The following is a 25,486-nucleotide window of genomic DNA, read 5'->3' on the forward strand; positions in this document are numbered from 1 at the left end:
TGTGGTCAGCTTCTGTGCTGGAACCACCTCTGCTAGGTGTGGGAAGCAAGCTGCATAATATTCCTTGTTTGGTGAATGATCAGAGGTTCTACTAGCAATGGGAGCTTTGTCCTGTGGAAGAAAGCAATATTGTTGAGTAAATGATTTATTTCTTTCTCTTACTTCAGGAGAATTTGTGAAGTGATTAATGAAGCAGTGTGGAAACACAATGTAATCTATGTTTCAAGTGCAGGAAATAATGGTCCTTGCCTTTCTACAGTAGGATGTCCTGGTGGAACTACATCTAGTGTAATAGGTAAATAATCTGTTCTGAAAGAATTTTTGGCAGTATTCAGCTTCTGTCTTTTCAAACTTTGTACTTTTGTTACATATTTGATTGATTGCTGGAAGTAAATGTAAAAAATTGTCTGCTGGGCTACAAGGTTAATTCTGAGAGAGGCACTTGCTCTATGCTGAGGTATACAAATTTAGATTGTTATCTACTTACAATTCAAGACCTTACTTATGTAGAAAAGAGGTAGGAGGCAAATAGTCTTGATTTGATGTGGCTTTGTATAAAATTTGCAAAAGAAATCTTTGATCTAACTTATTTGAATATTTCAGGATTACTTTTTCAACTGTAACTGTCTAAGTACACCACTTTGCTCCAACCAATAGCTGCTGGTAAATGCAACTTACGAAAATATGATTCGAAGTTGGATTCTAATTAATCTTCTGGAAAGTCTTGCAATGCATTCTGAATTCTTAGAACTACAGTTTTGGATCATCTGTCTTTATCACATACTTTTAATTTTTATTTTTAGTGAAACAGATGTTTTTAATTTGGATATAAAATAATCGCATGTCAGGACCTAGACAAGTCCTTCTAGGGGAGGAATTCTTCCAGCTGCAGTGCCACTTCTGTGCAAGTCTGTTGCTGTCATTAAAATTCTCTTTCTGATGGGTTAATACATGGTTTTGATGTTTTAGTGAGAGATTGAGTTATAAGTTTCAGCAAAATGTCTAGCACTCAGGGGGTTGCTTCCTTAGTCTTAATTTTTATATAGATCCGCTATTGACGCACTAGTGCATTACACAAGATGCTTTTTAAGTCTCAGAATCCTTATGCAAGGAGACCAGTGTGTAAGCAGACTAGCATGAAGTCTTGAAAGCTGGAGAGCTGCTATTCCAGGGCAGCTAGTAGAATTAATGCTGATTACTTTCTGGAAGTTTATCTGCTGTTAATTCACTACTGAGACTGGGAGTTGGAACTGGAACTAACAAGCTCTTTTCAGGTCTGCACTGGCTTTGCTCTTACAGTGCCTCTACTCTGTCAATTCAGCTTAGGTGTATCACTCTAGAGACTGGGTGATTATTCACTCCACATGCCAAGTAGCTTTCTCCTGTCCTCCATCTGGAGTGAGCCAGATAGAGTTTTTGTTTTTTGAGGGTAAAGCAAAATACAGCTGACAGGTTGGCTTAGTTCACATGGACACAGGCCTTGCCAAGTTTGTCAGCTTGGTATGGTAGTTTTCTACCACCCTGGTAGTGCTTGTGCTCTAAACAAAGTGGAGCATTATCATTTCAAATAGGTAAATGACATAATTGCAATGTGCATTCTTGGCATTCTCTTCTAGAAATGCTACTTTATCAGGCTTTGAAGTAGTCATTTACATACTCTCTGCACTTGGAACTGATACCCAGTAAAGGCTCTCTCCCCTGACTGTTTGAGATATGTGGATATGGCCATTTGCTCCAGGGGTGTAGCTGTGAGCCCCATGAACATGAACCAATTCACATGGATTGCTCTGATGTGCAGTTGTTGTAGTTTGTGGCAGAGCAGTGTAAACAGAGGAAAGGGGTGCAGGAGAGAGAGAAGACATGTAAAAGCTACCTGTTGTGAAAGACATGTAGAAGGTGAATACATTATATTCCAGCTGAGTAAAAGTGAAACTTGGACGTTTACATGATATTTTAATATTATACAGTGTGCCCATCAGCATTGTTACTGCATAGCGTGATGTTTTATACTTGCCTTGCAAAAATACCTGGATTTAATGAGATGGAAAATGCGTGTTTCCATTTTAAATGTCAAGCAAGAATTCTTCTCATAATGAATTTCAACCACAGAAGTATTTTACTTTAGTTTTTAATAAAAATTCTTATTACATCTAAAACGCTTGAATGTTTTTTGCAGGTGTTGGTGCCTACGTGTCACCTGACATGATGGTTGCTGAATACTCCTTAAGAGAAAAACTGCCAGCAAATCAATATACTTGGTCATCCAGAGGGCCTAGGTAGGTTATATTCCAAGAACAAATTGATTACTTTGGGGTTCAGATTATGTAACTCAGGATCTAAAATTGGTCACTAATACCAAAATAAAAGTATTTATTTCCTGTGGAAAGAGCATAACTAGCCTGCTCTTCTGGCAACACTTTTGTATGTTGGGCTCTGGAACTCCAGGGGAAGAGTATATAGCATGGAATTGCCTTAGCACAGCCAGTATTTTTCAGGAAAGTATTTGGGTGCAGACCTATTCAAAGACGACAAAAGTTACTGAAAGGTTGTTTGGAAATTTGTTTGGTTTTTTTTAATTTAATTTTTTCTATAGCATTTATTCCATTAAGTTAGTGTGGTGGTGAAGTTAAATAGGCTGTAAGTGTTGAAGATTAAAATAAATACTGTTACTGCAGTGGTGTTACTTCTGACTTTAGTGACATTGCTGTGATGGCATAGCTTACTCAAGGGTTTTGCTTGAGTCCAGCAGAGCTGTGAGTAGGCAGAAAAAATGGCTTTCTACCTCACGCTACAGAAAATTTTCTGAAAGATCTAGAAAAGAAATTTTAAGGGCAATGTAAACTCCAATTTTTATTTCATGTCTCAGAAGCATTTGATAGTAATGTGATCAACTAATGAAGAAAAAAATAGTAACATCTCTTCTTGAGTTCTTGCCTGTGTTTAGATTTTGGGATTGTTCTCTAGCTGTTATGGTGTATGTATATTTGAAGGCAAGTATATTGTATCAAGAATCTTAGTATGAAGAATTGTCATGTTTTGTGTAGGGAAAAGAGAAATGTGCTTTCTGCCTTCAGGTGATAAAGGGAGGTGGATTTATAATTAATTTTGATAGACAAACTCACATACATACATATATATATATATATATATATAAGAATTGCTTTTTGTGTGCTTAGTTGTTGTGCCCTGTAAAATAGTCAGAATGAGCATATGTCAGCTAAAAGGCCAACTCTGGCCAAAGGGATATTCTCCTTTTTCAGGGTGCAATATGCAGCTGACTGGAGAGTTCCTAAAGTTTGCTAGAGCAGTCTTCATGTAGGGATCAGTCTGTCCCAGTAAGCAGTAGAGGCTTTCAGGCAGATGTGCTGTGCACTGCTTGTCCAGAGGTGTTGGGATGCAGAACCTCTTTATGAGTTTATATACAGCTGTCATAAAATATGTCCAAACATCACATTGCAGTATCATACTTGGAATATTCTGATTTCAGACAGGTGTTCGACATATGAAGCTGTTAGTGTGGGATATAAGTACCCTAAAATACCATGCCTCGCCACAGAACTTAATAGCTCAGGCACAGGGCTGTCCTTATTCAAGCAGTGCAATTCTTGTCTATACAGAGCAGGAAAGTTAAAGCATATCTGGCTCATAGAGTTGAAAACCAGATGCTACTTTAGCTGTTCCATAGGCACACAGTTGCTTGGTTCTTTAATTTGCTTGTGAAAGAAAAAATGGGGTGTAGGCCCAACTGATCCTGATCTACCTCTTAACATTACTTTTTATGTGTTCTCCCCTTGCCTTCTTGTCTCAGGCTTGTAATTCAAAACTTGAGCTGGTAGTGAACTGTCAATGTGCAAAATTAGAAGTCTAGATTTTGTATCTTTTCTAGCCTTCCTCTCCCTTTTGCTATTTTTTCTTTAAAAGTAATAGCCATTGAATAGGCTGTGTAGAACACTAATTTATTTATTCAAGTGTTTAATAGGGTGGTTGTGTGCATTTTTTAATTCAAATCCCAGGAAGTACTCTGCTGGCTAAAATGAAGTCTGGTGGAGAATACTGAAAGAGTGAAAATTTAGAAACCTCTCACTGTAAAACAGGCATAGCTGATGATTAACATGACATTGTAAATTATTACTTAGTGGCACACTTTTTCTTGGGTTTAATGGATTAATGGATTTAGTGAAGTAAAATGTTGTGAATGTTCTCTAAAGGGAACTTTTTTTTTAAATGTACTGACAACTTTAAGATAAAGTGTGCAAAAAAAATAAGTTGGTGTTTTAACCATTGCTTTTTAACACTAGCACTGATGGAGCCCTTGGAGTAAGTATCAGTGCCCCAGGAGGGGCTATTGCTTCTGTTCCAAACTGGACTCTGCGAGGAACACAACTCATGAATGGCACATCCATGTCTTCTCCCAATGCATGTGGAGGCATTGCCTTAGTATTGTCAGGTAAAGTGCTACAATGTTAAACATAGATGCATCATCTAAAAGAGGTTAGATACTTTTTCCTCTTAAAAAAATGCTGTTGCTTTTAAAATTTTCATTGTATCCAGTAACATCCTTATTTTTAATTTCAGGACTCAAAGCTAATAATGTTCATTACACTGTTCATTCTGTCAGAAGAGCTTTAGAAAATACTGCAGTGAAAGCTGAAAACATAGAAGTATTTGCACAAGGACATGGTATTATTCAGGTACTTGCAAGCAAAAAAAACCCCAGTATAATATAAATAACTGCCAATGAAAAACTAACCTACGAAAAAACCCCAGCTTTTGAGGGGATCTCACTCAGTTTGTTCCATGCTACTTGATTCTCAAATCTCACTGGGGGAGAGGAAGGTAATGTAGTGGGAGGGGAGGAGGAATGAGAAAGTTCTTCCAGTTTCAGCATGCAGTTACTGTAAAATAAATGTGATAACTGGATACATTCTTAGACTGATGAAAAAGATACATGGACATAAAAGTGGGATATAGATTTTTATCACCCACGTGTAGATCTGGGCGCCTAAATTCTGTCCTAATGTCCAAAAATGTTTCGTTGTATTGTCAGAGACAGCTGTACTTGTTCTGTCCAGACAAAAGCTGGAACTGTAAGTTCTGGACAGTGAAAATAGATACCCACGCTGGTTCACAAAGAAGTACAGATGCAATTTTACAGTGACTTTGTTGCAGGCCTGCACTAAATATTCTGAGTGCTCATGGTTTCCTGTGGGCTTCAGAGTAGCTTGGAAATCTGTGATGTGATCCTTTGTGTGATGAAGGCATACTGAGTGTCTCCCTGTGTGCATAAGCTTATGTTCTTTCAGAGCTGGGCCTGGTTTTGCCTACAGGCGCTCTTGTCCTAGTCTAATAGACGTACTAAGATTTTTCTCTTGGCTTCAAGGTGCCAGATATTAAATGCTTAGCCCAAAACTCAAGTTCTGGAGAGGCTAGGACCTAGTAGGTAATGTCTGCTAAGCGCATCTGTGATGCCAAGTTTGATACAGAAGGCAGCAGTGGTGGTAGCCATATCAAATAAAAAATGGAATGCACCAGTCATAGTTGGTGTTTTAGTAGTCTGTGATTAAATAATGTGTTAAAATGTGATGAAAATTGATCTGGGAGACAAAGCTGTTATGTGTCCACTTGTCTCAAAGGAGAGCACCCTAATCTTCACTGGTGAAGGTATCTTGCTGTCAAGTAGAAGAGAATTTAAGATTTTTGTAGTCGGTAAAATAGCAAGTGAGGTAGAAGGGTGTCTTCTTAAAACAAAAAGGTGAATTTGTTATGTGACTTTATTGTGACAGCTTGTGTACTTAGACTCAGGGCTGGATTTCATGACCCGATTCTTTTACTTCATACCAATAAATAAAACTTGTATGGGTATTCTATTACTTGTCTCATTTGAATTGCTCAGCTTCTTACTGTATAAAAGTTTTAAATGCTTTCACTAGTGTTGTTCCACCTATGAAGAAGTCACCTAAATTAGATTAGTAGGTTTGGGCCTCGAAGTCCTCTTCTTCTAAGTAATCTCTGAATAGGAATCTTTTGCTAGATTTATAATAGAGGTGACTTGGCTTTTTTTTTTATTTTAAATGTTCTTCGCTTTCTGGGCTCTCTGTGGCAGACTGTGAAAGTTGCCTCATTTTCTGTATTGAATATCATGCAAGCACGTGTGGCTCGGGTAGCATATGAGGTACTTCACTGTTTGTTGCTGTGCTTGCTCAACACTTCATATTGGAGGGAATATGCATAAATTGCTGTTACGTTGAAAACTGTTAATTTAGAACTTGCTCTTTCTAACAGGTTGATAAAGCCTATGACTACCTCATTCAGAATTCATCATTCACAAGTAACATCGGCTTCACAGTTACTGTCGGCAGCAACCGTGGAATCTACCTCAGAGATCCAGCCCAGACAGCGGCACCATCTGATCATGGGGTTGGCATAGAACCTGTCTTTCCTGAGAATACAGGTAGGAAAGAGCTTTTGTAGGTGGAGGTGCAGGGAAATACAAGTGTGAACTTGAAAAAAAAAGCTGTGATAATGAGGAGTAATAGGAATCTGTGCTGTAAAAGGAGTCAGTGTAACCCAAAGTTTCATGGTAAAGGAAGATAGGCTAATTACAACTTTTCCTTTCCAACCATAGATTTATAACTTCAGGGCTTTCATATTTTTTGGGGAGTCTGTTGCTTCATGCTTCCTCTCACTGAAAAAAAGAGATCTCTCTTGGTTCTATAGAAATTTAAAGTGAAGTTGGGGAGCTAGGGAGAGACAGAGAAAAATAATCATAGACCCCTGATGTTTCATGAAATTACAGAACTTCAGGGTTTTTGTTATAGATAATTTTTGACAGAGGTTGATGACTGTTCCAAAGATGAAAGCACTTACTCAGAAATTAGTTTCTCTGTTATTTAAAGACTGTAAATTCTGGATTTGGGCTTTATCTAAGTTTTCACAACCTGAGAAAAATCTCGTTTAACAAATTAGACTTCCATTTAATATCTAATAATTATATCTAAGGGCATTACAGGAGTTTATACAGATTTTATTACTAACAGAGTAAAATAACTTGTGCAGATCAAAATAAGGTTTGACTTTTTTTTCCACAAACCATTTTGCTCTGCTGTACTGTATTTAGTAAAAATTGGAACTCACTGGGAGAGTGAGTTATGTTGTATTTACAAAGTGAGCCATGTGAGATCTTGTTACTGAGATTGTTCCTTTCCTAAAACCAGTGATCATCAAGAAGGTTGGCATGTGACAAAGGGATGAGTTTATTTAGGGGCAGAAAGGCTATGAATTGGGGCAGGTTACTGACTCCAAATAACTTAATTGCTTGACAGCTTACATTGCAATTGGTGCATTTTAAATTTAACATATGACACAAAACAATCGTTCCCTAGACTTCTGCAGGATATAAGCAATCTCAAAACAATTAGGCATTTGCAATGGATGACTAGTAGCTGTAGACGTTGTTTCCGTAGTTTTCCGTGGTACCTGTTTTCCCTAGTTATTTCTGTACTGTGTCTGGTGTCTTCAACAAGACCGAGTAAGAGAAACTAAGTAAGAGTTTAAGGGAGGCTGATTGCTCAGTTTGTCTGTTGAAGCTGTCTTTGAGCTTTTATTGCTTTTCATGTACCTGTAATAGTGTGTTCTTTTCTCTGCTTAATCAAGATGTGATGAAATACCTGAAAATTAAGCTAAGCTTAATTAGGACTAGGAAACAGGAAAAAAATTTTCCAAGAGTTACTTATCTTTGGAGCAGGAGGAACCTGCTAAAACGTTTCAACTGTGTTGAATGCTTTTCTGGAAGCTGTGCTTTAATGCATTTTTGGCATAGAAGCTAATTTGCAGAATCTGCCAGATTGTTTGCAAAATCTGACTAGATTATCATAGTAATTTTAATAGACTTTACCTCTTGCTTCGTATGCTTTATAATGTAGCTTGGTAAATAGCATAGCATTCAAAATCAATGTGATTGCTTTTTATTGTATTTCTCCGCATAAGGCAATATTACTGTCCCTGCCTGGCTCCGTGGGGGGTTCAGTATTACAGTCGGTAGCAAGGAGTCGAGAAGGGCATTTGTGTGTGTTCCGGCAGGAGCATTTATTGCTGCTACACTGTCAAAGGTTGCAGAGGCAAATACGAACGAGAAGGCGGGATCAGGGAACGGGGGCCAATGGGGGAGCTCTGGGGGAGTGACGAGGGGGGGTAGAGCTGACAGCCAACCGGGGAATTCAAACTGGGATAGATTAACAGAACAGAACAAGCATCCTGGGAGAGGCCTTTTTGGTCACCCTGACATAAAGTGGTTCTTGTGGTACTAGGGGCTTGTCTTACTGAAAACTCTCTGTCCCTTGTAATGTATTTTCACCAGCCACCACAGGGCAACACTTTGTCTATAGACGGAAGCTTACACCTGCTTCCAGACTATGTTGTGGGTAACTGAAGTATTGCTTCCCAGCCTGTGTTTGACTTTGTCAGATTTGACTGTTTCAGGGGAGAGGAGTTTTAAAGCTGGGTATCACCTTTATTTTACTGCCTACTGCTGCTATTCTGTTTTTGTCAAGTTAAAAGAAGTAATATAGGACACTCTCCTTTGTGCAGAATCTGATATCCAGGGGCCCTAAGGAATTGATTTCTGTTATATTTTACTGATGCATACATTTTAATGGCAAATACTGAGTTACAGTGGACTAAGTACACATAATTGTGTTATTGAATTGTTTTTTAAATTTGTTTCCTAACAGAAAACACTGAAAGAATATCTCTCCAGCTTCATTTAGCTTTAACTTCAAATGCACCGTGGGTCCAGTGTCCTAGTCATTTAGAACTCATGAACCAGTGTCGACACATAAATATTCGTGTGGATCCACGTGGCCTGAGAGGAGGAGTACATTATACAGAGGTATGGAAATATTAGTGTTCTTAGCAAGGTTTTGTGCACTCGTGTGCCTTTATGGGGTCTCTGTCAACTTTTTATAGAAATTATTTGTAAGGAAATAAAATCTGTGTGCTGTACAGACCAGGAAATAGTGCTACACTGCATTTCAGTATAGAGACTGAAGCCAGGGTTCAGCAACACTTGTGCTATACAATGCTGTATAGCACATGTTTGTAGAACTTTATCTGTGTTAAAAAATAAAAGCATATAGAAAACATAAGCCAAATAACCGTTGACTAAGTTTTTTTCCTCTGGATGTATCTTAATCCTTGGCTATGTATCTCAATCCTGTATTGTTATTGAGGATAGAGATTTGTGGTTTTCTGTGGTTTTAAATACTTCTCTATTTTGTGGTGTTGCCATGCAGTCTTGTATGGAACAAAGATTTTCCTTTACCTTGAGGAGTTGAGTGAGCACAGTGGTGTAACAAATTTTCTTGTTTCTTCACCTGTTCTCCATCCCATTTTGGAAGGTGAAGGAGAAAAATGTGTGGTAATGGCTGTGTACAGTAGAAGATTTTGCTGATTTTAGGCTTCTACATTCAAATTTGGTCCAATGTACTAAGGAGTACATTAAATTTCTCATTTTCTCTCTCAGCTATCCTCTTTCAGTCCTGCAAAAAAAAATCAACCAACAAAAAACATTTTTCATCCCCTCTCTTCTCATCACAAATGTTCATTTTAACACTGAAATGTTTCCATTGCATTGTGGTTGGTCATAATGAAGGTGGTACCAGCTTGCTCTTTAGAAGTTTGCTTGAGATGTTTAGAATTGCAAGTCTTCTATGGTACCACTTAGGACATTTTATCAAAGTCACTGTGAGTGGGGTGAGGCACTGGAACAGGTTGCCCAGAAAAGCTGTGGATGTCCCATCCCTGGCGGTGTTCAAGGCTAGGTTGGATGGGACTCTGAGCAAGCTGGTGTAGTGGAAGGTGTCCCTGCCCATGGCAGGGGGTTTGGAACTGTGCGATTGATAAGGTCCCTTCCAAACCAAATGATTCTCTGATTGAACAGATTTTCAGAGATAGTATTTAAAGCTTGACTATGAAAGTCACGGTAAATCAAACTCTAGTTTTTCAAACATAATCCTAGGAGAGAAGGATAAAAGTATTTTTTATATAGCAATAGAAAATATTTTACCTGAACTAAAATAAGGCTGACACAAATTCTGAGCTGAAACAAAGCTGAGCTTTTTATATAGGGGCTATCAGATATGGGTTGAAAGCTTGAAAATTTTTGAGGAAGGACTGAAATGAGGCAAAATGGGAAATTTTTTTTTTTTTTCTCAGTGATTGTTGGTGTTTTACTGTTTCTATGGTGATAGTGGTCAAATGACCTTTTCTCCTCTGTGATAACTACAAAGATTCAAAATACTCTGCAACTAGTTTAAGCTGAATGTTGTCTTCTATAGTTTGATTTTGACCAAAGATTTTATGTTTTTGTATTTTATTTTGTTAGGTGTGTGGATATGATACAGGAACACCTAATGCAGGCCCTCTGTTCAGAGTTCCAATCACTGTTGTTATACCGACAAGGTCAGTAAATCCAGAACTCTGAGAGTTCCTGAACTTCCTACAAACAGCTGAAAAGATTCTTACAGCAGACTTATGCAGCTCTTTATAGCTTTGGTCATGACAGCAGTGTCTCCTGGTGGGCTTAGCCACCAGTGGCAGCAGCAGCAGCTTCCTGGTCCATCAGCATACAGATGCCTTCTGGCTTGTTGACCAAACTATCAGTCAATGTACTATTCATGTATGTAGGTCAGCTGGAGATTGGTTTTTCATTTCTACCCGGTGAATGAGAGTACATAGGGCCAGGGGGCATTATTTGGCCATTGTACACTGGGATAAGCTTTGATCATGACTTCAATATAGTAAGTTTAGAGTTGGTACTGTGCCTGTCATTGGTTTAAACATAAGACTTAAGTGATGTTGATAAAGAAGGAGAGTATTTTATTAAACTTATTTGGTGGACAATCTGTCCTAAGGGGGAAAGAAAAAGTAACTGTTATCTAACTCGTTCATGGAAATATTGCTACTTCTATACCTTAGCTCATTTCAGTGGCAATTCACTCGGCCAGGAAAAGCAGATCCACTGAAAATGAGGATTCTGTGATACTTCTGTTTAAACACTAATTTCAGGGAGGTGGGAAGGTGTTTACGTAGTGTGGTGGAGCTGACATTTTAGATTTTTTGGATACATTGTGCTGTTGGATTCTTTACTAGAAGGATTAAAATAATTGGTGTTGAATATCCTCATTCTACACATTTTTAGAGTATTTTTGCATTTAAAAATGCTTCAGAAATTGGCTTCATAGCTTGTTTGACTGCTATTTGTGTTTTCCTTTTGACATACAGAGTAGATGAATCCTCAAGCTATGACCTGACATACACAGATGTTCATTTTAAACCTGGTCAGATCCGAAGGCACTTCATTGATGTTCCACAGGGAGCTACATGGGCTGGTAAGGAAAATAACCACATTAAATAAATAGAAAATTGCATCTGTCAGACTTGACAAAGTTGGTTTTAAATAATTTTGAGTTCTGCCTGAATAAATACTGAAGGTTTTGGCCTGTGAATATGTAAATTTTTTTTTTTATTTTTTAGCTCTTAGAGGAGTGATTTTGAGTTATTTCACAGTTTTTGGCATAGTAGGATCTTGATTCTAAGTCTTAAACCAGCCAATAACAATCTGAAGTGATTGCGTGTACCTGGAAGAATGCCCCATGTTTATGGAAAAGTATCAATGTCTGAGGCTTATTTAGGTTTTAAGGTGTATGGATGTAGTGTCAAAAGAAGTCATAACTGAAGAAAATGATTTTCACAATGGGTAAAAAGCTCAAAATTTTGCAAGAAGGAGGAAAAAAAGGGATTTTTTTTTCCTTGTCTTTGTGAGATTACTAAGCAATAATCCTTTCAAAAATCTTTAATTTAGACTGAAGTCAGTGATAAGACTCTTAATTTGGAATTCAACAGTCTTTCCTAGTACAGGTGTATCATCTGTATATCTGATTAATTTTGACCATTTAATCGAGACATGTTTCTCTTTTCATCCTCTGAACTTAGCTGGTTTTCCTTTAACCTGAAAGGCTTTTGAAATTAACTGATACAAGCATTTTTCACATATGGAGCCACTTGGGGTACTGCATAACTTCTTAACATAAAAACTACTTATGAAAGTAGTATTTCTCTGGTGAATCTCTGCTTTTCTTTTAAAATTTGTGTCTTCAGTCGAAATTTCTTTTCCTTAATCTAGAAGTGACTGTGTGTTCATGTTCAGCTGATGTGACTGCCAAATTTGTACTTCATGCTGTTCAGCTTGTGAAACAAAAAGCATACAGAAGTCATGAGTTCTACAAATTTTCATCCTTACCAGAAAAAGGCACAGTGACTGAAGCATTTCCTGTCTTAGTAAGTTACCTTAAGGGTGAGGTACATAAAGTAATGTATCAGTGCAGTATAACATAACTTATTTGGGATTTTTTTTTTCCTAAGAAAAACCTCAGACCCAAGACATTGTGTGTTTGCTACAGTAATGAATGCATCTGATTTTCAGTTTTGAGAAGATCTCTAATAGCTTGCTAGTGTTTCTGAGCTATTTGGTAATATAATACATGTTAATCTCTTCAATTTGTTTGTACTTGATTATACAAAGCAGTTTGTTTCCCTTTCAAATAGGAACTGTGACTTGTTGGATAGTTCAGCATATTTTGCCTTTAGTGTTTAATGCAGTTATCTGGGACATCTTCATCTTGAAGATGAAGGGAATAACTGACCGGCTCACATTCATACATCCTAGGTACAACAGTCTTAGCCTGGGTAATGCTAGCTCAAGAGTCCAGAACCATCAGGGAATGAGCTATCAGTTCAGGGGTGTGGGTAGCAGAGCCTTCTTCTCAAGTTTGTCAAGTTTGCTTTGCTCTGTTTAGTTGTATAGCTCTAAGGCCTAAGAATAGTTATAACTTCTGTGCTACTCAGTCACTTGCCCTCTGTAAAAATGTCATGTGGGGGACTGTAAGCTGTGTTGGTCCCATTGACACATGAATTTTATCATGTTATTTAAAAACTGAAACAAGAAAAACTCAGAAAACCCCACCAACCAGACAAAAACAAAACTAACCCAAACCTCCCAAGTTTCATGTCATCTTACTTAGGCAGAGAGTGAGATCTCTTTTTCTAATACCTGTTTTTAGGGGACACACATTAAACTGATCTATGAACTAACCTGTCCACCTGGTTTGAAGGATAAGAATGGAAGACAGAACATTAACAGCAGTACCTTTCTGTGTAGGGTACTCCTACAGCGTAGAGTACTCCCTGGCACTCTGTTTTGAGGCATTTGTCAGTCATGCTGCTTTGTTGGAGTTTTGTGTTTCCTGAGCCAAGTATAATGTCTTACTTGGTACTGTACAAATCTATACAATTGGAGTAAATTGGACATAAGAGGTCTTTTTTGAATTGTATTCTGATCTTTTTTTTTTGGCTTGGGCTGAGGGAGGTTGGGGTCAATAGAAGAGGAAGATGGGAGCTGGAGTCTAACTTTGTGCTTTTGTTACCCAGGCTGGAAAAACCATTGAATTTTGTGTTGCTCGGTGGTGGGCAAGCCTTAGCGATGTTAGCATTAATTACACAATTTCTTTCCATGGTGTACTTTGTGCTGCTCCTCAGTTAAACATGGTAAGTTTTCCAGAGTGCTTGTATTGAATTATTGTGAAATCCTGTAGTAACTCAGAAAAAAATAGCTTTTCTTCTTGCCTGTATTTAGAAACAGGAGAGGTATTTTTGTATGTGAGACTTTCATGTTCTCTCTTAAAAATTGTTAAATAGGAGTTCAGTCCCAGAGAAATGCCAGTTACCATTATTTATGATTTTTTTCTATGCCTTTTCATTACAAACCAGTAGTGAAAAAAAGAAAGAGAAAAAAACCCAAACAAAACCCCTAAACTCAACACCAGTAGAAAAAACGTCCTAAAAGGCTGAAAATAAAAATATGCTTACAGTACCAAGTGTTTTATGTAAATAAACTTTGCTGGGGCCACAGTTCTTGAACTTGAATATCTAGACTTGTTGCTAAAACACCAGCACTCTCAATACCATATTCAGAGTAAAAATTAATTAACATTTATTTTCTGTTCAGTGTTCTATTGAGATATGGTGATTGATTTGAGATGTATCATTTAGGGCAGTTGAAGGTATGGTGGGTGGGGCAGTGTCATGATTCCTCATGTTCTGTGATACTAAAGGATTGAAAAAGTTGCTTAAAATGTTAGTGTGCTATTTAGAGTACTTTGTCTTGGTCCTATGTTCTTTGCTGTCCTATGCAACCTGGCTTGACTCGACACTGCCCCCCTCAGGAGAGAGCTCTTTGAGAGCTGGTACCTACATGAAGCAGCACCATGCTAATCTGTCTTGGCTCCTGCCTTTTTTTCAGCTAAAGGCCAGAGCAAATTATAGCTGTCCCATGGGTGAATTCGGATGTATTCAGGCTCTAAGAGCTGAATAAACTGAGGAAGAAAGAGTGGATGCAGTGTGCTAAGGTACCAGGTCTTGAATTGGTAGAACAGGAAAAGAAAGAGCTGTTGGGGATGGTGTGCACAGCAGCTGCCCCCCAGCCCAGCAGGATTACACCAAATGAATAATGGACAGTGAAAAATAAGATAATGCAAACAGTTTTGCCCTTCCTTTTTGAGCACCAGTAACTTTCATAAAATAAATTTTAATAGTGCTCAATGTCTTTGTTATGGGATAGAAATAAATTTTTCTAATTATTTTGCCCATCACCAAGTCTATGTATGCAGTATTGTTTCTCTTTTGCAGAGTTAATCTATTCTCTAATAATAGTCCTAGGAAGCACCATAAAATACTTGTATTAATTCAATATATACAATATAGAATATTAAATATTGAAAGGAAATCATCCCAAATGCACAAACAAAGGCAGTCCTACTTGAAGTATGACTTACCAGTTCTGTACAAAGTATTTAAATTAGGAAGGGGAAAAAATGGATAAATAAAACTTCAGCTCCAGTTGCTAAAGTTTTGCAAGTCCCAGTATTATGTGTTGTTGTAAAATAGAAATGCACTTGTGACGCTTTCAAAATGACACAGTATTATTTGTTAAAGAATAAATAATTATAGCTTATGTTGTATCTTTGAGGGTCATAGCAGGTGGTCCCCATCTGATGTTGTAAGTGCACAGAAGCATAATTGTTCTATACTCTTCTTCTAGCACGCTTCAGAAGGCATCGTACGGTTTGATGTTCAGTCCCTGTTGAAATACGAAGATATTGCTCCGTGCATAAATCTGAAAAGCTGGGTTCAAACGCTCAGGTGGAGTTTCTGGGGAACTGTTTCGGGAGACTGGGAAACCTCCTCATATGTTGAGTTAAAACAGTAACACTGTAGCAGTGAAATTCAGGATTACAAAAATATTCCTGTCAAATTCAAAGTAGCTTTGGAAGCATCAATTAATTTGTCAGCATTCTCTTTTTTTCAAAAACTTTACTTTCCTTAAGCTAACTTGAAAGAAGAAAAATCTACAAAAATATTCTATGCTTTCCAGACACTTAGAGGTAAAAGGTACTTTAATATCTAAAGAAGGAAATTGTAGAGTTATTGGAGTTACTACCTGCTACTGTTTCTTGTTTTGGTTTTTTCATTTTTGTTTTTTTGTGGTGGTTTTTTTTTCCCCTAAGCATCTGCTTGGGATCCTGCCAAACTTAGACCTGGGGAGACTGTCCTCTCTCTCTTGCTTCATTAAAAGTGTTTTTGTAGAATCTTGTCCGGATTTTTTTATGAAAAGCTGTGTTTACCTTGTCAGTTTGACACATGCTGATTTGGAGGAAAAACTTTGCTGGAAAATTTTTACAGTGCAACAGTTATTCAAGTTGGTCACTTCAGAAGGATAAAGAACTGCCATATGGTTTAAGTGGTAATTTTGAGATGTGGGGTAGACAATTTCACAGTGCTCAGTAATCTAAAGTTTTCCATTATCTGGGTCTGTCAGTGGAGCCTTGGGCTCTGTCTGGGGCTTTTGGGTACTTGTAAGTGGAATTGAGGTTGCCAGGAGTTTAATGAACATATCACCTAATGTTAGATTCAGAAATAATCTGTTCGATATGCCCTAAGTGAGGAAATAAAGCTGTCCCTTAATATAGCTTTGCCTCATTCTTGGTTTGGAAAATGGAAATGCTCTTTACTCCTTGTAATATTTAAGGCACTCATCTGCCAGTAAATGAACTGCAATTAAGTAAACTATGGAGAAATATTTATGTATTTAAATTAAGGCATGAATAGTGTCTCTTGAATGAACTAATGAATTATAACACAGGAAAAATTACTGTATGGCTTTTCCTTCTGTCTTTTGTTTCAAGTCCTTGGAGGGAGGGTGAATGTTAGGGAGACATATCATGTGTGGTATTACTCAGTTCTTAAGACTTCTGTCAGCAGTCTATCTAGTGTCTGCCAGACTAGGAAACCTGGGTTAAATGGACGTGTGGTCTGACCCAGCCAGCACCCATATCTTATTGGGTGATTACTCTGTGCCCTTGATGATAAAAGTGCTGACAGAATCTTGGAAACAAATTCTGATCACGTAGTTAAAAGTTGCCTGATTTAATGAATGAAATGTAAACTTAAATGATGCCAGACCACCCTGATTCTGCTATTATTTCTGAAGCTGAGATTTTCCCTATATCATTATTGTTTTGTTTATATTCTTTGATGTTTAAGGTCTAAAATGTTTGGCTGCCCTGAACTTTGGCTGCTTTTCCCAACTGTATCTGAGTTAACATAGACACTCTGTAGTGTACCTTCTTCTGTGTTACTACTCAGATTTCTGTAAGGCTTCTTACATTCTCTGAAGATATAACCTTCTATAACAAGGAATTATCAATTGTTCTGTCTTCTAATTGCAGTGCCATTAATCTTTCAGTTATGAATACAAATACTGATTTCAGCATGGATACTAGAAACAGAACCTGATATTTTTTTCCCCTTAAACTTTTAATGGCCTTTAATTTTGAGCATTTAGATATGCTTACTACATTGGCTTTTTTTTTTTTTTTTTTTTAGCAGTGTCTGTCGTGTCAGTAAACCTTGTTTTTGGACTGACGTTAATTTTAACTGAGGAATTTATGGTGCTTTGATAGTTACAATATATGAGATACAATAGATGAGATACAATATATGTGCTGAATTCAGTTGTACCTCAGAACATGCTTCTACTTAAGCAAGACAAATTTTGATAGAAGATACATGTTTCTCAAGAGTACCTTTTGTTGTTTAACTGCAGACCAGTGAGTGCAAAAATAAAACCTTTGGGCTCCAGAGATATTTTACCGAATAATCGTCAACTGTATGAGATGATTTTGACCTATAACTTCCATCAGGTAAGGGTTATGGTAGTTGGTTTTTTTAAAGTTATTGATAAACACAGCATGTTTTCTAAAACCAGGTTTTAATTTTCACTAGCTTTCTCTCAGAAAAGAGGTCTAGATTCACACTCTAGATGCTCTACAGTCAAAATTCCATTCGGTCCACTTTAAAAGCAACTGTTGCTTGAAACAGGCTACAGCTTAGTTATCTCTTTGAATATGTATGTAAGGATTGTAATTGTTTTATTCTGTAGTAGATTAAATGATTTAACCTTTCTTTTAATAGCCTAAGAGTGGAGAAGTAACTCCAAGCTGTCCACTTCTTTGTGAATTGTTGTACGAATCTGAGTTTGATAGTCAGCTCTGGATTATTTTTGACCAGAACAAAAGACAAATGGGTTCAGGAGATGCCTATCCACACCAGGTAGAGTAATGTACTTCTTTTTCCTTCTGTTTGCTGCAGACTGTAAAAATGTTCATTCTTTTTCACCTCCCAAGCCTCTTGTTAGCGCTTAACACTTCTTGATGTGTAGTTTTAATGTTCTTATATGTTCACAAGAAGACATAGAAGGTTCAATGATGATGCATCTCTATCAAAAAAACTCAGATGTGTGTCCATGGAATAGAACATGTTGGGTTTTTTTCTCTCCTGAGGAAGGAGAAAGAAGAAAAGCTGCTAACTTCTGATTTCTTATGATTTTGCTTGGTGCTTCTCAAGAAATGAATTCAAAATCGTGTCGTTCTTTATTTTGTTTTTTTACAAAGACAATACCTTAAACTTTTCTGTGCAAGGTGGAAAGGATCCATTCTTTTTCCTGTAGTCTGACTTGTGTGCTGATAGAGCAGAGGCTTCTGTATTCATGAATGTTGTCCTCTGTGCTGTTGATATCTTCAAACAGCTTTTTTAATGCTTCAGCTTTTTTTACTTCCTGTTGCCATCTTTTGCACAACACTTGTAGATACTCTACCCTCTGTGGCAATCTCTGCTGTAACAGACTGTGTGTCTGGATCATGGGGGAAGTAGGGAGAAATGAAAAAAAGTAAAAAAATCACAAAAGAAGGTTTTTTCATAATTTTTTTGTTTTGAAACTGTTTTTTACCAATCTAAAATCACAGTTGAATATCAATGTAATGTTAACTTTGATAGATTGATCATTCTGGAAGTGTACAAAAGATAGTTTCAAGAGACATGCTTTAAAGTTTATAAATTATTTTCAGAAATTGCATTGTTTTCCTGGTTTTTAGTTCTGTTGTTGCTTGTTTTGGTTTTTTGGGGGATTTTTTAAAGTAACGGAGACAATATCTGCATCTTCCTGAGTAACAAGCTCAGGACAAAGAGTCTGGCAGCTCTTTAAACTGCATCTCACAGGAATACTGAGTCCCTTGGTGTGAAAACTGGTAGAGTGTTTGGGACAGGAGAAGATGTTTTGTGATCTAAACTGCAAAGCACCCCAACATAGTAAATTGAAAGTGTATTAAGGCAAACCTGCAGAGGTTCTGAAGTGAAAGCTTAACAGGAATTCTGATTATTATTTTAACAGTTAATTTGTTCCTATTTTAATACTGTATTATGTCAGCCTGTTTCATGGTCTGAAAACTTAATTTCTTTTTCAGTCAGTACAAAATGTGTTTTGGTTGCTATCATGTCTTGAAAACACTCTTGGTTTCAGGAGATTCCAAAACCAAGCAATCTGGTATAGTTTAAATGGCTAGAGCTATAAGGATCAAGAACATGACTGTCTTATTTCTGGGCTTCGGGGTTTTTTATGAATGGTGAAATATTTAATCTTGACATTTATGAGAACTTCTTTCTTTCAGTATTCTGTGAAACTGGAAAAAGGAGATTATACCATTCGGTTACAAATTCGTCATGAGCAGAACAGTGAGCTGGATCGCATCAAAGACCTGCCCTTTATTGTTTCTCACAGGTTGTCTAGTACCTTGAGCTTAGATATTTATGAAAACCATAGCCTTGCTCTCTTAGGGAAGAAGAAATCCAACAGTTTGACGTTACCACCAAAACACAGTCAGCCATTCTTTGTTACTTCTCTGCCTGATGACAAGTAAGTTATGAAGTTGTTTTTCTCATTGCATCTAGGCAACTGCCTCTGCACCTCACTAAAATGATACTTTAATAGTCTGTACCTGTCCAGGCTTGGTAATTCCTTGTGTCGCTCTTCCCCGGCTTGGCTTCTTTACTGTAGTTTCCATGGAACCTTAGTGAACCTGAGTTTAACACTGGGCTTACTTTCTTTGAACAGAATACCTAAAGGAGCAGGACCAGGATGTTATCTTGCAGGAAGTCTTACTCTGTCTAAAACAGAACTTGGAAAGAAAGCTGTGAGTATATGGAATGGATGACGGGGTTTTTTCTGAAATTCTTTCTAGCAAGCAAATGGCATGCCAGGAAGTGCTGTATTGTATGGAGTTAGCACTTTAAAGAGCATTAGATTTGGTAACATAATACGTTTTAGAAGCAGTTGTTTCACTATGAAGTCAGCATAACTTCTAAATAGTTCTATTATTATTTTCATCTTCTAATTTCAAATTTCATTGCATTTTCTAAATTTTGAGTTTTAATTCTTTTACTCTGAAATCTTTTATTTCTATAAGCAACTGCTTTTTTGTTGGTGTGCAACCTTTAAAATTGAACATCTGTAACTCCCTAGCTTAATGTAATTTTTGAATGAAAAATACCTGCATATAGTGTTATGTGCATGTTGGTTCTGTAAGACTCTTTGTTGCTTGCATGCAATTTTCAGCAAAAACACGTGCTTTCTAAACACATATGTTACCATTACCAAGTAGTAGGAATTGTGCTGACTCAAATACATAAACAGATTTTCTTACCTGCTACACACTGATGTTGTCAACCACTAGTATGACTGTGCTTCAACAAAATGGTATAAGATCTCTGTGTGATGCTAGAAAAAGAAGCATCTTTTTGCTCATAACACAGCATCCTGTGAAAAATGTTTTTTAACTTGTATGACTCTATAATGCAACAGTGATTATAGTAACCATGTCACTTTTCTGTGTATCTGGTGCTACAGTGTTTAGAAGATTCCCTTAGCTGTTTTTAAACAGATGGTAAGCCTGAGACTAAATTTTAGTCAATCCTGGTGATTGTTAGTACTCAGAGGTAGTTGATCTGTGTCCATATACCACTAGATATGGCTGAACACGTCTGAAACTAGAATACATCTTCATAGAAAATAAGTTTCTGTGAGTAGGTTGGCATGTACCTTTAGATCTTGTTGAGCATAAAAGTTTAGTTAATTCAATCTGAGTTGGTTGTAGCTAGTACTTTTGGGGCAGATTGCATGTAACTGCGGGTGAGAATGTATCAGGAGAATTTATGTGTCAGTGAGGAAAAACCCAGTAACTAGGAGCTCGAAAATACCTAGTTTAATATTTGTGATTCCTGCAAGGTTGCAAATGTGCTTTTATGAAATCCATGATAAATCAGTTACACTAGTCTAATTTAGTTTCCCTAGCTAGAACTGTGCGCTTCCTTGAACTACTGTTTGCAATTCTTGCATGTTCTATTTTAAAACCAGACTAAGTGGCTATGTACAGTGGTTTCTGGGATAGGAAGCAGGAGATAGGTAGATACAGCCTGTCAAATCTCATGTGATGGGGAATACTTGAGATGTTACACAGAAGGACATTCTAGCTGAGGTGTCTCTCATGTCATAGTATAAGGCATTACTCTTATGGTCATATTTCAATGGAAAAAGGATGGTATCAAATAGCATCTGATACTTTCTGCTGCCTTTAGTGAACCTCAATATGTACCAGTAGACAAAAAAAGGAGGACTAGGCAGCAAAGTTGTCTCTAAGTCAGTGGGTGGATGCAAGGTAAGGGAAAATGTATCTTAATTTGTCTATATTTATTATGAAATAGAGCAATGCCACTAAACAGTCAAAAAGCTAAAATTCTAAGGCTGAATTTCTGTAATTTATTAATTGAAGCTAAGTGGTTAACAACACTTGCTTATATTGCAGGAGTAATGGATTGTATATACAGTGATGCATTGGTTTATTAATTTTAAAAACCTGAAAGGGCATGCTTTAAGAGCATGTTTGATCATAGATGTGACTCTCTAAAGGTTGGAAATCTGTAGGTTGGAAGTATAACTATTAATTGTACAGAGAAGGTGTCTCCATCCTGTGTGGTGTGTGCATGTTTTCTTACAGTATGTTATTCTAACTCCCAGGGGCAGTCTGCAGCAAAGCGACAAGGAAAATTTAAAAAGGTACTGAATGTTAGTTTTTGAAAAAGATATACTGAAGTCTTTTTGCATATGACTTAAATTTGTCTACCAGTCTTGGTTTTTAATTTGTCTCCTTCATCTACCTGCTTAGACCTGAGTTACTTACTTCAGCACCTTAAGTATGTTTACTGGTAGAATGACAAAACACTACTGTAGCACATAGCTGAGAGGCACGTGTGCATCTGTATACTTCTGCAACAAGTGCTGTAAAAATGCATGTGGTGTTAGTGGTCTGCGATTTTTCATGTTATTAAATACTCAGGAATGTTCAGTGTTTGTGCTCAAGGTTTTTTGTGGCAAGCGTTTCTGCCTATTCTGTCTGCAGGTTAAGAGTTAAATATGAACCTAACACTTTAATTTGAATTGAATAATTGAAATCTAACTGTATTCCCAGTCTACTAAATTGAGAGTTGTCTTCTTTACAGCCACAAAACGTATACAGTAGGAAGCTAGAGTTTATACAGTCATGTAGCAGGTAGTAATATTCACAGACTGAATTTTGGAGCGTGTATAAGATAGTTTAGAAAGGGGGTGACTTTTAATATAGCAGTGTTTAATATTGTGCTTTCTCATATTTTCACATCAGGTCATACAATAATTTGCCAGCAGAGTGTGAAACAAGTTTGTTTAAAAGATGCAAAAAAATATTTTACTAGACTACTTACATAATGTTACTGGGTTTTTTCTTGTTCTTAAGTTGTAAGGGTATTTACTTGCTGTTGATTTCAAGGTACTTTGTTCTCGAGTGACATGCAGATTAGTCAGGATTCTTGTTAGAAGTAAGACCTAAGAACTATGACTAATATAGTTTATAGTCATGTGTCCAGTCTATTATTTTGTGAATAGTGAGCTGGAAGCTGAACCTGCTAACTTACTCTGGTCTTGGTGTAATAAGCGTGTGGGAATGTGATCAGGCTTTCCAAGCAGGATTTTAGTGTACGTTGCTGAGTTTTATTTTCATACCTGAAAATCATGCAGATCACCTTTAGAAAGATAATTTAAAATCCCCTGTGAATGCATGGCTTCCTGTTGAATAGGGTATAAGATCTTCACTAAGTGAATCTCTAACAAGGGAATTGAACTCTCATAATAATATAATTTGAATAACAAAACTATTAAACAGATTCCAGAGGTTGTAGTCTTTTGGGGTTTTTTTTTGGTTGTTGGGGTTTTTTTCCTTTGGTTTTAGAACAGAGATTTGTGTTCAGATCTGAGCAGTAAAACCACCCAAGCCCAGATAAAAACTGTCCTTCTTGTTACTTCCATCTACTAATGGATTAGTAATTCCATCACTAATCAGTGTACTAGCAGCAAATAAACTAGTGGATTTCTGCAGGGCTCCATCTTCAGCCCTGTGCTCTTCAGCATCTTCATCAATGACTTGGACACAGGACTGGAAGGGATACTGAGCAAGTCCGCAGACAATACTAAATTGAGAGGAGCTGTTGTCTCCCTTGAAGGCACTAAGGCCCTGCAGAGAGACCTTGACAAAATAGGGGGCTGGGCAATCACCAACCATAGGAAGTTCAACAAGGGAAAGTGCTGGATTCTGCACCTGGGATGGGGCAACCCTGGATGTATGGACAGACTGGGGAATGAGATGCTGGAAGGCAGTGCCATGGAAAGGGACCTGGTCAATGGCAAGTTGAACATGAGTCAGCAGTGCCCTGGCAGCCAGGAGGGCCAACCATGTCCTGGGGTGCATCAGGCACAGACAGCATTGCCAGCCGGGCAAGGGAGGGGATTGTCCTGCTCTGCTCTGCACTGGGGCAGCCTCACCTGGAATATTGTGTGCAGTTTTGGGTGCTACAGTATCAGAAAGGTATGAAACCATTAGAGAGTGTCCAGAGGAGGGCAATGAAGATGGTGAAGGGCCTGGAGGGGAAGCTGCATGAGGAGCAGCTGAGGTCACTTGGTCTGTTCAGCTGTGGGAGAGAAGACTGAGGGGAGACCTCATTGCAGTCTGCAATTTCCTCGTGAGGGAAAGCGGAACCACAGGCACTGGTCTCTTCTCTCTGGTGACCAGTGACAGGACCTGAAGTGGCCTGAAGTTGTGTTGGGGAGGTTTAGGTTGGATATTAAAAAAACGTTCTTCACCCACAGGGTGGTTGGGCACTGGAACAGGCTCCCAAGGAAGTGCTCGCAGCACCAGCCTGACAGAGTTCAAGAAGCGTTTGGGCAATGTTCTCGAGCACATGGTTTTACTGTAGGGGATGGTGCTGTGCAGGGCCAGGAGTTGGACTTGATGATGCTTGCGTACCTTCCAACTCGGTATATTCTATGAAATAAAACACCTGTGTATTTCAGAGCATTGTTCTGCAAGAGCTCTATTAATTAACACATTTTGCTGAGAATGCAGCTCAGAGGCCTTCCTAGTTTAAAAATTTTGATATTGACCTTGCCCTGTCATAAGTTTACATGCAGTTAAGATGTTTACCAGCACAGAAAACTTGTTTATATGTTTCTTTTGTGATGTAGACAGTCAAAAAAGTATGTGTAGATTTTTCATGTTTTTCGAAGACAGGTCCAGGCCCTCTTGTAAGATTAGGAGCCCTCTTTGCCACAAGGGCACGCTGCTGGCCCATGTTCAACCTGGTGCCCACCATGATGCGAAGCTACTTTTGTACTGGATGGCCCCCAGCATGTACTGTGCCTGGATTTATTCTTTTCCAGTTCTTGCACTTACCTTTGTTGAACTTCATGAGGCTTCTGTTGGGCCCATTTCTGCAGCCTTTTGAGTTCCCTCTGGATGGCAGCAGACTTCCCGGCATATCAGTCACTCCTCCTGGTCTGGTGTCAGTAGCAATCGTGCTGAGGGTGCCCTCCTCCCCATCATCCAGGTAATTAATGAAGATATTGAACAGGGTTCAATCCAGAATTGACCCCGGGACACACAATTAGTTACTGACCTCCAACTGTGTGTCACTGATCACCCTCTGGCCCCGGACGTTCAGCAGGTTTCAGTCTGCCTGACTGCATCTCTGATTTTGCATAAAAGCAGTTTGTGGTTATGCCAGGAAATAGCAGCCTAGTTTTCCAAAGACAGTTAATTATTTTATAACTGTACAAAAATGTTAAGGGGTTCTCTCCACATAATAAACAGGTGTCTTTGTTTTCCTTTGTAATGCAGTTACAATCTGATGACTTTTTCCACTTGTCTTCAAGCTTTGTCCAGAACATAGTTAGAATGAAAAACATATCATTGACTTTTTCTGGTCTGTAAGAATAATTTTTTGTTGGTTTACATAATGCAACTTTTGAACAGCAATATGTAACAATTAGCCAAGGGATGGAAAGTTTCTACAACTTTCTCCCTATTCTGCTATCCTTTCTTCCAATTTGAAGCAAGAAATGCATTATGCAGGTATTGATAAGTACTAGTGGAAGACTAATAAATACCATTGTGAAGTCAAGTGAAAAAGGGTGACTTCCTTTGAGCATTAACATACTATCCCTGTTTAATCATGAGGTGTTCAAAAATAGGATGAAGTATGTGTCTGATAAAATTTTGTGTAAGCCTGCCTGGTGACTTCAAGAAGCTTAATTAATTTTCTATTAAGTGAGAGTTGCCATAAAAATAAGCAACACTGCACAAATTGTATGCATCTTAAAACAGATTCAGATTCCCTATGTATATTCATTTTATGTGCAGACAGGCATTAATATGAAGATACTTATTAAATGGAAAATGAGACCTGGGATGTGTTCCTAGAGGGAGCTCTTTTTCTTGTGGTTAGTTTTGCTGCGAATGCTTTGAAGTACAAATAACAATAGTTTTATATGTGTTTTACATGTAAAGTACTAGATATTAAAACACCAGAGAGAAATCTAAATAGAAATTTGGAAGCCAAATTAACTGTTAATTAACCTCTTTTAAAAGGTGACTGTTTTGAGGGCACTGTGCTTGTT

General features: G+C 37.8%; 1 protein-coding gene across 2 annotated transcripts in view; it reads left to right on the forward strand.

Moving 5' to 3' along the window:
• The window catches only part of TPP2 (tripeptidyl peptidase 2), a 52,934-nt gene that overhangs the window by 13,504 nt on the left and 13,944 nt on the right, over positions 1-25,486 (forward strand). The window contains exons 9-24 of one of the 2 annotated variants that reach the window (XM_082278620.1): positions 168-295; positions 2,177-2,276; positions 4,299-4,447; positions 4,576-4,691; positions 6,283-6,451; positions 8,730-8,887; positions 10,382-10,458; positions 11,281-11,387; positions 12,182-12,336; positions 13,486-13,602; positions 15,155-15,255; positions 17,219-17,315; positions 17,587-17,724; positions 19,119-19,363; positions 19,562-19,640; positions 21,521-21,559. In XM_082278620.1, coding sequence (XP_082134746.1) covers positions 168-295; positions 2,177-2,276; positions 4,299-4,447; positions 4,576-4,691; positions 6,283-6,451; positions 8,730-8,887; positions 10,382-10,458; positions 11,281-11,387; positions 12,182-12,336; positions 13,486-13,602; positions 15,155-15,255; positions 17,219-17,315; positions 17,587-17,724; positions 19,119-19,363; positions 19,562-19,640; positions 21,521-21,559 — 1,975 coding nt within the window. The remainder of the gene's footprint in view (positions 1-167; positions 296-2,176; positions 2,277-4,298; positions 4,448-4,575; positions 4,692-6,282; positions 6,452-8,729; positions 8,888-10,381; positions 10,459-11,280; positions 11,388-12,181; positions 12,337-13,485; positions 13,603-15,154; positions 15,256-17,218; positions 17,316-17,586; positions 17,725-19,118; positions 19,364-19,561; positions 19,641-21,520; positions 21,560-25,486) is intronic. The other variant, XM_082278621.1, reaches the window with a different exon arrangement.

This window comes from Coloeus monedula (genome assembly GCF_965178545.1).
Source record: "Coloeus monedula genome assembly, chromosome: 3".
In the NCBI taxonomy this organism is placed as follows: Eukaryota; Metazoa; Chordata; class Aves; order Passeriformes; family Corvidae; genus Coloeus; species Coloeus monedula.